Below are 13,216 nucleotides of genomic sequence, written 5' to 3' on the forward strand. Positions count from 1 at the left end.
CCCCAAGGGAAAAGTGAACCAGCTCTTCAGAGGAGGGGGAGCATCTTAAACAGATGAGATGGATGAGCTGGGCTCTTGGATTGCAGGCTAATCTTGCTGATCTCTCTCTTAGGAAAAACAGATGATGCAAAGGTGTCTGAGAAAGGAAGGCTTTCTCCAAAAGCCTCCCAGGTGAAGCGCTCCCCATCAGATGCAGGCCGGAGCAGTGGTGATGAGTCCAAAAAGCCCCTCCCCAGCAGCTCTAGGACACCCACTGCCAATGCCAACAGCTTTGGGTTCAAGAAGCAGAGTGGTTCCGCCGGTCTGGCTATGATCACAGCCAGCGGGGCCACTGTTACCAGCAGGTCAGCCACACTGGGCAAAATCCCAAAGTCGTCAGCACTCGTCAGTAGGTCTGCTGGTCGGAAGTCAAGCATGGACGGGGTTCAGAATCAGGACGACGGGTATCTGTCCCTCAGCTCCCGGACAAACCTTCAGTACCGGAGTTTGCCAAGGCCCAGTAAGTCCAACAGCCGGAATGGGGCTGGGAACAGGTCTAGCACCAGCAGCATAGATTCCAACATCAGCAGCAAGTCTGCAGGCCTGCCAGTGCCCAAACTGAGGGAGCCTTCCAAAACAGCCCTAGGCAGCTCTCTACCAGGCCTGATCAACCAGACAGATAAGGAGAAAGGCATATCATCAGACAACGAGAGCGTGGCTTCCTGTAACTCGGTGAAAGTGAACCCAGCAGCCCAGCCTATGTCCAGTCCAGCTCAGGCCACTCTCCAGCCTGGAGCCAAGTACCCAGATGTGGCCTCTCCCACACTCCGCAGGTGAGTGAGTATGTCAATGATGCTGAACAGAACCAGAATACAGGGAGCGGATTTAGTAATTTCCTGTTTCTTAGTTGAAGCACCCTCTGTTTTTCTGCACTTCAGTCCTCCAATAAAGCCGTTTGGTCAGATCCTGCTGGCAGTTTTGCAGTTGACTATTTTCCCATGTTGGGACCAAAAACCTAGGCCTCTGGAATCAGTGATCTTGGAATCAAATCTTGGCTCCATTTTAATTAGCTGGCATATAACCTTTCTTAACAATTATCCCTTAGTTTCCTCACCTGTAAAATGGGGATGATGATACTTTTTTGTCAAAGTTTTTGTAAAGATGCATCTTTGTAGTCATGTCCTCTTGTAGTACACACTCAGTAGACGTTAGCTACCATCCAGGATGAGGTCTTGATACACCCTTAGACCTGGGTGGGTAGCTCAGGGGGGCAGATAAGTTTTTTTCCTGTGTTAATAATTCTGCAGCTAAGCTTCCTCATTATGGCAGGCAGTGAGTGATCTTGACCAGCTTCTTCCTCTACTCACAAAGCCCAGGGTCCCCACATATGCTTTTATATTACTACAGAATTCCAAGTCAGTCTGAAATTTCAACTTCCCCCTCCCTAACACACACACACACACACACACACACACACGCGCGCGCACGCACGCACACACAGACCTCTTAAAGAAGAAATATTTCTGAAAAAGATAAATTGATTTCCTATTACCTTAAATAGACATCATTTCCCCACTTTTTCACACTGGGTGGAAGCTCTAGATGTAAAAAAATTACTCACTTGTTTTAATAAATTTATTCAACTTTTGCCTTTTTTTACCTTATTATAATATACACTGGACCATCCTCAAACTACAACTACATGGGTTACAGTCCATCCTACCTTCCCAGGAAATTTCTTATTGTAAGAAAAAGTCCCAAGGAAAGAAAATCAAGCAGTGAGAAAATAAAAATTATATGCACACATACATATTTGGGGATGAACAGGAATGTGTGAAAAGACTTCAGAAGAAGCATTCCACATGAAAGGTATAATGAATCACTTCACTGTTCTTTGTCTAGACTTGATTATTAGAATTTCAGTAATGATTTTTTTTTCCCGGGGTAAGTCTATTGGGCTGCTCTTTGTTGTTTTAACAGATTGCCTTGTAAATGAAAATTTTCTGTTTCTTGCCTCAAGTATTATATGTAATATTCACTCTTTGGTATTATAGATTTCCTTTACTAACTACAAAGGCATTTTACTAGACCCTGAGGCTAGTGTAATAGAATGCTTGAAAATGCATGCAGCTCCTGGGGCTCTGCATTGAAGACCTTCAGCCAATTCCTGGTAAATTACATTTTTTCCTAAATCGTTAAGGTGTTCTCAGTTCTCTTGATGTGTATTAGAGAAAAATCTTAGGTGAAATGTGATAGATAATGCTCTTCAAATGATTGAAAGGACTAATAGACAAAAGATTAGACTTTTCTATATAGTCATGCATAGTAGGATGAGGAGCAATATCCAAAAGTCAGGAAAAAAAACGTGGATGAGATTTGGGTTTTCTAATAATTGAAAGTGCTTGGCAATGGAGCAAGGCACCCTTTGAAGTAACGAGGTCTTTGTCATCACTGGAAGTATATAAGTATTCTAAAGCCAAGATTCTACATTAGGAGCTTTCATTCCCTGGTTGTCACCAGTCACAAAGTGTTTCCCTTCTGCTACCACACACTGTAGTAAGGATTGATTGATTGATTGTCTTTACAATACTTGAGATAATTTATAGGACTGTTTGGAGAGGACAGAGAGATCAAACTCTCACCACTGTGAGCACCAAAGCAATGTGCATGGCAGAATACATAGTAGTGTTGTCACTGAGATATTTACTCCATGCGGGTTTTAATGAGTGTAGTAAAGCCTTTGCATTACTAGAATGTGGACAATTATCTGAATTTAAGATAATTTTAACATTCTTTCAGAGAGTTCTCTGCCAGTGGAAGAGAGGGCGTTTATGTCATTCACAGTAGTCTGATGGCACATTTTTGGCCACGATCAGGGGAGATGTCATAGAATGGCATTTCTGTGTGTCTGTCACAGAGACACAGTTCACACCCAGTGTATCTGGTCTGATGTCTTGTGAACCCAGAAAGATTTCCATGTATGTCATTGGATAAGTAAGCGCTCTGGCTTCAAAAGCTACATCTTTCAAGTTACGCTTTCTATTGTGGAGACATCTCTGAAGGTATTTTTCCCAGGCCCCCTCCAGATCTAGACTGATGCTCTTGATTCTGTGTGTTGTGCTCAGAGGTCAAGAAACCAAATCCCTTAGAGTTGAGCTGTCCTGAGGTGGGCAGATCACAAGGTCAGGAGTTCGAGACCAGCCTGACCAACATGGTGAAACCCTGTCTCTACTAAAAATACAAAAAGTAGCTGGGCGTGGTACTACGCACCTGTAATCCCAGCTACTAGTGAGGCTGAAGCAGAGGAATCACTTGAACCCGGGAGGCGGAGATTGCGGTGAGCCAAGAGTATGCCATTGCACTCAAGCCTGGGCAACAGAGTGAAGACTCTGTCTCAAAAAAAGAAAAAAAGAGTTAAGCTGTCATAAACTGTGTGCCTGCTTTATGCCTAGGGTCATGGAGACCAAGACGATGAAGACAACTATCTTCCCTCTGGATGTTTCCTGGGCCAGGGCAATTTTCTAGTTAATCTGTTTATTGAAAAAAAAAAAGGGAAGTAAGATCTTGGCCCAGTGTAACGTGGATAGGCCTTTAGAAAATTATTACTCATGGGTCTTTAGCTCAGATAGAGTAAGAATCTTCACTGCAGCTTAGAACTTGAAGACGGCTATCTGATACACTAGTGTCCAGGCCCACTTTATGGCCGACCTTCCCCTGAAGTACCTTTAGCCATTTCAGCAGGAATGGCTGTGCTTCCTGCCGCAAGAATTCTCACCAACTCCTCTGCCCTTCCCTTCTTTAACAGTCTGGTGCCTCTTGGCACTGGGTGTTCAACCTACACAACCGTTTGTCTCTTCACAGACTCTTTGGTGGGAAGCCTGCCAAGCAAGTGCCCATCGCCACAGCTGAAAACATGAAAACTTCGGTGGTCATCTCCAATCCTCATGCCACCATGACTCAGCAAGGTAATCTAGACTCCCCGTCAGGCAGTGGCGTCCTGAGCAGTGGGAGCAGCAGTCCTCTCTACAGCAAGAATGTGGACCTCAACCAGTCTCCACTAGCCTCCAGCCCCAGCTCAGCCCACTCGGGCCCTTCCAACAGCCTCACCTGGGGCACCAACGCCAGCAGCTCCTCCGCAGTTAGCAAGGATGGCCTGGGCTTCCAGTCTGTCAGCAGCCTCCACACCAGCTGTGAGTCCATCGACATCTCCCTCAGCAGTGGAGGGGGCCCCAGCCACAATTCTTCCATTGGCCTCATCGCCTCCTCCAAGGACGACTCCCTGACTCCCTTTGTCAGAACAAACAGTGTGAAGACCACACTGTCAGAAAGGTTGGTGCTGTGCCTCTGGCTGCCTTTCTCAGAAAGTCACCCTTCCAAAAATAAAAAGATTAGCTTAGGAGTCCCAAATGTCGAACAGCCTTTGCCTGTGAGATGTCTCTCTCTAATTACTGCTGTCTTTCACGAGGCAGCCAGTTTGGGATGGGATCAAGCTTGGCTCTGCTTCCTGTTATCTTTTCCTCTGTTTATTCTTGGTGCTTGGAGCTGCTCAGTCTCTTGGGGGCAGGTTTATGCTACCATTTGAAATGGCATTCAGCCTTTGAAATCCTTCAGTTTTATCCTGTTTGTTCATCAACACCTTCTTTTCCCTCCCCTTGTAATTGTGCAAGCAGGGTAGGTGACTGGGTACAGCCATGGAGTGTGTAGTAGGATGTTCTTTAGACGGCTGGGTAGATGTGTTGTCATCGTGGCAAACACCCTTCTCCCATATTGATAGGAAATCAAGAAGTTAAAAGTGTTTTCAGAGCCCCGGATTTCACTACAGCAGGGATAAAGGTGTCCAGTTTCTGCACCTAGGGAAGAAAGCAAGGATCAGCATGGGGAATGAGAAAAATGTATATAACAGCACCTCTCCTTTCTTCCAAGCTAATGTTCCTTCTCTTGTTTTCTACCTGCCTGGACTTCTAGCCCTCTCTCTTCCCCTGCTGCTAGCCCTAAGTTCTGCAGAAGTACTCTGCCCAGGAAACAGGACAGGTAATGACATTGCAGGCCGGGGACCCACCGAGCCTCTAGGTTCTTCTGCCCATTCGTTGTCAAGCCAGATGTCTTGTGCGAGGCTGTTGGCCTAAGGCTCCTGCTTGTGTTTGTGGCTCTAGTGTACTCCGTGACACATGGACATGCCAGTGAGAGTCTGTTCCTCTGTCTGCTAACACCCAGGGAGAGATGGAGTTGGGCTGGCCCCTTCATTCCCATTTTGGGAAGCCGACCTCAAACCCTGATGCTTAATCTGGGGCAGCCGGAGCTCTCGCTTGCATCTCTTGTGGCCTCCGGTGGCATGTTCCTGCTTTTGAGCTCCCTTCCCATTCCTTTCGCCACCCCATCCCCAAGCCCAGAAATGACCTGCCACCCACTGTGCAGCTTGGCCCTCACCTTTGTCTACCCCTCCCCAAGCAGCTGCCTCTTCTCCCTTTCAAAATCCTTTGCTGCAGTTTGGCTCATTATGTCTTGCAGACTGTTGTGTTCTGTGTGCCTATCTCCTGCGATGATAATGAAAAAGAATATGTAGAGTGTTAAGACTTTACGAATGTACATGCTTGTCTTTGCCCCCAGCTGTGGGTGGGCCTCAAGATGGATACTGACCTTAAATTTGTGGGGGAGCGATGACTTGGCCAAACATAACAGGCAATGTTGTCTCCTGCCAGAAGAAGAAAAAAAAAGCCTTCACCCCACCAACAGAGAAAACTTTGTTTTTGTCAGCCCACAAACCAAGCCTTTAAACCGTTGGTCTTTGGAAATCCAAATGCTTTGACTTTATCAGCCAGCAAGTTGTAACATGCCCCACCCAGGACTCAGCTCCTAGCTATGCCTGAGCCGCAGAAATTGAGAGGGACCTGGAATTCACTTCGTTACAGATGAATTCCAAATATGCAGACTGCTGGCCTCTTGAAACCTCCAACAAGTCCCTTCTCCCACTTGAAGTCATTGCTAGTGGGATTTAGGGGGCGGGCCAGAGTTAGGGGTGCAGAGAAGCGGGCATCCTTCTCTCTGAGAAGCTGTGTTGGTGCAGAGAGGGCCCCTGGGCAGCAGAAGGCACGGGACCTCTGCTTTGAGGTGGGGCAACCCCTGAGTTTTGCTTTGAATCTGTGGAAAAGGAAGAACAATTGGGGTTAAGGGACTCAGGCCTCCTGGTGACCTGGGGTAAAGTATGCGCTGGTGTCAGCTCTGGCTGAGGATTGGGTTTCTTTTGTTTTCCGTGGATGTGGATGTGTTGCATTGCATGCCTAGCTGGATAAGGCACTTCCTGGTGATGTGTGCCTCTTTCTCCAGGGCCCTGCAGCCCCCTCCCTAGCTCTCCCTCTTCCTGCCTTCCTGTGCTGCTCTGAAGTTCTTATTTTTGTTTTAACTTTCCTACAGTGACCCGCACCTTGATAGGAACACTTTGCCTAAGAAAGGACTCAGGTATCTGTGTTTCCTCCTTGCATCTGTGCCATCTGTTGTGGCTTTGGAGCTTGGCTGTGTGGCTCCTTCATGGCTGGTGGGGGTTTGGGCTGGACTGGGGTCCCCGCTTTGACCACCACAGCAGGACCTCTTGGATGATGGCTCCTCTTGCACCCTGTCGTTCTCACTCTCCATTTGTCTGCTTATTTGCTTGAGCAGGGGCTGTGCTTTTTCAGGCTTCATGTGGTAAAACCATCTCATGAAAAACATCCCTGGGCAAGCCCAAGGAGCAGTCACTGCTACTTCTGGGACCAGTGGGTTGAATCTCTGAGCACTTCACCGTGACCATTCTGTTTACATGGCTGTTTTCTAAGAGAAAGGACATGACTTATAGCATACTGATTTGTAAGCTAGGACAAGAGCACAGGAGAGGAATATTTTCCCCAGATTTGAAAATATTTAACTTCTCTGCCAGTACAAAATAGCTAGACAGATACTTTGCACTTGTCTATATATTCTAATGGAAAATTGGTTTACTTTCAATGCCCAACAAGACATGGGTGTGATCATTTTTTGGTGGATAATAAAAGACTCCCAGGAAGGACTGTCTTCCACTCCTAGTAAGTGGTGGCTCCAGTTCATTTTTGGTGCTAGTCCTGGCAAAACAAGATGCTATAAGTCAGCATTGCTCACACCATCTACATCACTTTGCCAATCAGAGAAGCTTCAGTTTGCTAACGCCGCCCCCATGATCTTGCTGTCTGATGGTTGCAGCTGTCATTTCTCCTGCTTTCTAAACACCACGTGCTTTGTGGCATCAGCTTCACCCTGCACTAAGCATTAAGTGCTTTCGCATAAAATGGAACTTGGAATGAAATGTTTCATTGCTGTCATGTGTGTCTGTAGTTCATAACCTGCAGCTCTTAAGACTGAGAGCATTTTGAACAGTAATGTGAGGTAGGTATCAATGCTTCCTTTCAATGGGAGCCTGAGTAAAGCCAATTACAAGAATCTAAGAAAGTATTAGAATCTCCCAGAAGTTGTCCTACAGGAGGGAGTTGAGCAGCCTGGCCTTAGAGGGGGCCTTGGCAAGGCCTTTTGTGCTTACCAGCTTCAGTCGTGCCTGTGAGCTGCTTGTCAACAGCCATGCCAGGTGCTTAAATCGTGTCCACTCTCACTGTGAGTCTGATTTTGATGCCCCACTGGTGCCCTGAGAGGAAGCTAAGCTCCAAATGTTAACATTTTGAAATGGCGCATATACTTCTGCGGCACATCTGGCCTATCAAAATTATGTAGCATCGGTTTTTTAAAAATTCAGAATAGAGATATATGACAGGCTATTGTCAGGCAATTGATGTGTCCTAGAAAGTTGCATATCTGTCAGATATAGTAAAAACATTAAGGAAGAAGCATTTCTGTGCTCCCTCTGACTCCTCCTGTCTAGCTCAGCCACTCCATACACATGAGCATCCAGTACTAACACACCGACGGCATCTTCCCCTAAGCTCAAGGAATCCCTCTATGTACATAATCAGTAGTCACTTCATAATACGTAAGTCCAAGGGTACCCTGGCCACTTGGCACTTGAAATTTCAGATGCAGGCTGGGTGTGGTAGCTCATGCCTGTAATCCCAGCACTTCGGAAGGTCACTTGAGATGGGCAGATCACTTGAGATCAGGAGATTGAAACCTGCCTGGCCAACATGGTGAAACCCTCTCTCTACTAAAAATACAAAAAATTAGCTGACACGCCTATAGTCCCAGCTTCTTCGGGGGCTGAGGTGGGAGAATCACTTGAACCCAGGAGGTGGAGGTTGCAGTGAGCCAAGATCGGGCCACCTCACTCCAGCCTGGGCAATAGAGTGAGACTCCATCTCAAAAAAAAAAAAGAAAAGAAAAGAATAGGAAAAGAAATTTCAGATGCTACTTATGGGCATAATGAAAAGAGCATGCATTTTAAAATCAAACATGGATTGAAATCTCAACTCTTTGACTCCCAGCAAGGTCCTTACCTTCCCTGAATGTAAAATGCAGATAATGGCATCTGCATTGCTGAGTAGGTCTGAGGCTTTGGTGAGATAATGCGCATGAAGGCACCCAGCACATTGCAGACGTTCAGTAAATCATCACCATATGCATTTCAGAATAAATGAGGAGGTGGACCACATAACTTCTAAAGACCCTCTCCTATGAAACCCAATGATTTGGGGTTCCTTTTATGAAGATTTGTTTATGCTCAATTACAGCAACGACTGCATCAGTGTCCTCAGACCTTGCTTTGTATGTCTGCTTTTTCATGTGCTGTGATTCATGATCATTTATTTGTGCTAAGAATGGCAGATGCCATGAGCTGTCTAATTAAAACTCCCTCAAAGCTCTAACAGCAGCTCATTTTGTTGCTTCAGTCCTGTCAAGGTGGGGGCTTTGACATGACACTGTCATGAAGCAACATGTTACAGATACGCCCAGTGACGGCTTTTCTGAGCATTTACTGATCTTCTTCCCTTTATGTGTTCCCTCCAAACTGAAAGGAATTGTCATTTTCCCCAAACACAGCCAAATAGAAAAAAGGTTTTGAGAAACTTCATAAGTTTTGGGGTGTGTAGTGATCTGATTTTTAAAAAATCATCTTTAGATATATGTTTTCTTTTTATGTATTTATCATCAGCTCCACAGAGTTCATTTTAATAAGCGTTGTTCGTAGTTAATTCTAGCTTGATTTCTGTCTGTCCAGGTATACTCCCACCTCTCAGCTTCGCACGCAAGAAGATGCAAAAGAATGGTTACGGTCCCACTCTGCAGGAGGCCTGCAGGACACCGCTGCCAATTCCCCCTTTTCCTCTGGCTCCAGCGTGACTTCTCCCTCTGGAACAAGATTCAACTTTTCCCAGCTTGGTGAGTAGCCACTTGTCATTAGCCTTGTTGATCAGCTCCATAGGGCAGTGGTTATCTTATATATGTAAAATATGTTCTTACTTCAATAGGTTTTGGGGAACAGGTGGTTTTTGATTACATGGATAAGTTCTTTCATGGTGATTTCTGAGATTTTGGTGTAATCATCACTTGAGTTATCTTATATTTTGAAATAGACATATAGTCACATCACTCTCAGTGTCTGGTCAGCCCTCAGCAATATAGTTTGATTATAGGAGATAGATAGCTAAAGAAATAGAGAAAATAGTAAAGTTTTTGACACTCTAATCAATGATTTCCTTCATGTGGTTGATACAGGTAGGGCTATGGCAAAGTACATGTTATCCCATTCTTAAAAAGAATGCATTCTATTTCTAAGACCTCTGAAGAAGTAGATTTTACGCATATCCCATGTTGGGTTATCCTCATTGCTTTATTAAGCTGGAAATAAAAGTTAAGTTTTGATTGAATAGGTGTTCTTAACAATGCCTACTTCTGACATAATGCTTTGACTGGCACAGCGGGGAAAGGAAAAGAATTTGTGACACAGTCCCTGCTGACATGTCAATGGATTCTTTTTCAGAAAGACAAACATGTCAATGCACACCTGTATAACAGGGCAAAAGACAGCAATCCAAAGCCTTATATGAAACCATGTAAAAGCTGAATATAATTAGATAGCAAGCGTTAGACACCTTTAGAAAAAGGAAAAGTTAGTGCTGGCTGGAGTTATTGACAGAGGTTACCATGAAGGTGGCAGGGTAGGAGCTGAGCCTTGAAGGACTGATAGAGGATGAGAAATCTTTTCTAATCTCATCTCACTCTTTAGGGAGGCAGCCTTTTCTGAATATAGTGAATAACAAATTCAAAGTATTTAAGGATAGAGGTGGCTTGTAAGCAAGTGAGGTTTAACTCTTCATTTCTGATGGACTAAATGAGTACCTCTGAAAATACTGCACATTACTCAAATGGACAGGATTTTCATAAGAAAGCTAGTTTTGGCTGAGACAAATGTGCCTCCTTTGTATTGAAACCTTTATACAACATTAAATGTACCCCATCTGAGGCAATGAGACCTGTGTTCATATTGTTCTTTCCCAGCCATAACTCTTTGAGGCAAGAGATTCTTGTCATGTACAAATGCTTCCCATCTGATCAAAAGCCTGGTTGGACTATTTTGGGCTTTTGGCTTTAGAGAAAATCATTCCAGATGAGCCTGGGGAGTAATTAGCTCATGCCTGGAAGGTGACACTGGCCTGTCTAAACGTGCCAAGTGGGAAAGCTGAGGCCCAGAGCCTTGCTTTGGAGCTGACCTGCCTTTCCACTCTTATTTTTAGCTCCCAGTGTGTAACTCAAGTGCTGATGCGACTACCTTTTAGAAAGCAGATGGGAGAAGAATTGGCAGGAACATGTATGGCTAACAATAAGCAATCTTCTCTTTGTCCCCAACCAGGATTTGAACAGAGACATGAATGTCCAAGCTTTTGATTCTGTTCCTTTTATTCTAGCGAGTCCCACTACTGTCACCCAGATGAGCTTGTCCAACCCGACCATGCTGAGGACCCACAGCCTCTCCAATGCCGATGGGCAGTATGATCCATACACTGACAGCCGCTTCCGGAACAGCTCCATGTCTCTGGATGAGAAGAGCAGAACTATGAGCCGTTCAGGCTCATTCCGGGATGGGTTTGAAGAAGGTAAGGAAGGAAACTTAAACCATCTCCCAGGTTACTCAGTGTAGGGTCCTCTATGCTAAGTTCACTTTGCTAACCTGAGAGCCCACCTGTAAATGCTCCCACCTCTCCCACCTACTCTGGGGGTCAGGGAAGGGGATCTGAAGAGTAAAGTCTGGCCTGACCGTTTGTTAACCTTCCAGGCCTTTAAGGAGGAGGCTGCTTAAAAAACATTGGTGAACCGTAGAGCTGACTGAGTTCCGCTTTAGGCTTCTCCCTCCTGGACTTGGGCCACAGCTTCTTGGCATGCATCTCCACCTCGAGGTTCAGCCACTGGCTCATCATCTTGGCAGGGAGAACTTCTGGAGAGTTCATTTCCCTGTGCTGACATACCCATGTAGCTCTGTGGGCCGGGCAGCCATGCCCCTCTGCTCTGCTCCAGAATTTTTCATCTCTTTTCTCAAGTACTGGCTTTTTAAGTTCATTATGTTCAGGTATGCCCTTTTCTTTCTTTGGTTGCTAACTGTGAATATCTGGGGTTGGATTTTTATGTTTTGTTCATTTTAATCAGAATCATGGGAGAAAAGTTCTGTAGACAACTTTGTCAGCCGCCTTCATAGCTCACTTCATTTCTCTCTCCCTTTGTTCCATCACCCAAGGTATAAGTTAGGAAAGTAAGCAGTCAAAATTCTGTGGAGGACCCCTACCCCATGAAGATGGGGCTGTTAAGACATTGGAGGCAATACTCATCAACCAGTGATTAAGAATATGGAGTCAGGCTAGCAGAGTTTAAAATCCAGCTCCACTGCTTTTTAGGTGTATGATTTTGGGCAAGTTGCTTCACATCTCTGTGCCTCTGTTTTTTCACGGATAAAACAGGAGTAATAATAGTATTCAGCTCATGGAATTATGAGAATTAAATGAGATAATACATATAAATGTTAACACAATAATGTTATTACATATCATGGCCTGTAATAACACAGCCATAAAGCTACAATAACATAGCTGTAAAAATACAGCTTCAGCATTGCCTTCCTAGCAGCTCAAAGTCCCCAGCCAGAGAATAGGGAATCTTGGAGCAAATGGAGCCCAGGCTGAGGACTGTACAGCTAGTTGTCCCTTTATTACTATTGACAAAACTGAATGTGGAGGGCGAGTTATAGGTGCTTTCCAGTCCGCATGTGAGTAGGGAAATACGGCCGGCATCCTCTCAACATGAAAGAACAAACAAACTTGTGATTGTCTAGGAAGTTTCAAGTCAAAATAAGACATAAGATTCTGCTTTTGCCTAATGTTCTTTTTAACAGAAATTTTAAAGAATTTATTTACAGAACAATTGCCCTTGGTTTATCTTCTTGGCAACTTAATGCTTTTCACCCAGATTTATGTATCATTTGCATCCAGTGACATTCGGTGAACAGGCATAAGTCTGTAAATCCATATATGGGAAGCTGCTGGGAACGGAGGATTAAGGAGGGGAGAAGCCTGAGTCACTGAGGGGCACTTGTGAAATTTAAGAGCTAGAAATTAATGCTGTAACCGCTCAGAGCAGTGATAGTAGAGAATATCCTGTGAGCCTAAGGTGAAGGAAGAGATGGTTCGTCTTGAACTTCTTTCTCATCAGTGTACTGGGCAAGTATCGCCACGGAGCATTTTCCAACCTCCCTGGGAAGGATTTGCATATGGAGTGTGTCCCTAACTGTATTCATCTTCTCTGTCATGTGTGTTCCTGAGTGAACCACATTCAGTACTGAAACTTGTCCAAACAAGCACACTTCGCCTCATAAAGGTCCAGGACCATTACAGTATCGTCATCAGAGAGCTTTTATTTATTCCATCTGGAATCAAGCTGGCAGGCAGCACAACTATGGAATATCTGGGATGTCAAATGACATTGATACAAAGTGCTTGCCCACAAGCAGTGTCTAGACTTTTGTAAACCTAATGATTCATGGTGATGTGGAACTGAAGCACAGAGGTAAAAGTCACACCTTAGGGGAATGGGTAGGGACTGCTGTCAATACACTGTGAATACATAACATTCTCATCTTTTGGAAAATATGGCATCAAATTGATTTTATTTCTTCTTAGAGTATTACATTCAAAAACAAAATAGGGCTTGTGTAATTTAATAACACAATTAAAGCTTTTTAATTCATTTTGGTGAAATTCCTTTTTCTTTTGAATTTATTAACTCCCAGTATTTGCAGGAG

The 13,216-nt window shown here is 44.7% G+C and overlaps 1 protein-coding gene across 6 annotated transcripts in view; it reads left to right on the plus strand.

Annotated features, from left to right (window-relative positions):
- NAV2 (neuron navigator 2) overlaps window positions 1-13,216 on the plus strand; it is a 411,110-nt gene that overhangs the window by 338,581 nt on the left and 59,313 nt on the right. For 2 of the 6 annotated variants that reach the window (XM_017525904.2, XM_017525905.2), the window contains exons 14-19: window positions 113-812; window positions 3,841-4,308; window positions 4,945-5,010; window positions 6,391-6,435; window positions 9,149-9,309; window positions 10,836-11,024. In XM_017525904.2, the coding sequence (XP_017381393.1) occupies window positions 113-812; window positions 3,841-4,308; window positions 4,945-5,010; window positions 6,391-6,435; window positions 9,149-9,309; window positions 10,836-11,024 (1,629 nt within the window). Of the gene's footprint in view, window positions 1-112; window positions 813-3,840; window positions 4,309-4,944; window positions 5,011-6,390; window positions 6,436-9,148; window positions 9,310-10,835; window positions 11,025-11,571; window positions 11,666-13,216 lie in introns of all 6 variants that reach the window. The other 4 variants (XM_017525900.2, XM_017525901.2, XM_017525903.2 and 1 more) reach the window with 3 other exon arrangements.

Source organism: Cebus imitator, unplaced genomic scaffold, assembly GCF_001604975.1.
Source record: "Cebus imitator isolate Cc_AM_T3 unplaced genomic scaffold, Cebus_imitator-1.0 Scaffold39, whole genome shotgun sequence".
NCBI classification, from domain to species: Eukaryota; Metazoa; Chordata; class Mammalia; order Primates; family Cebidae; genus Cebus; species Cebus imitator.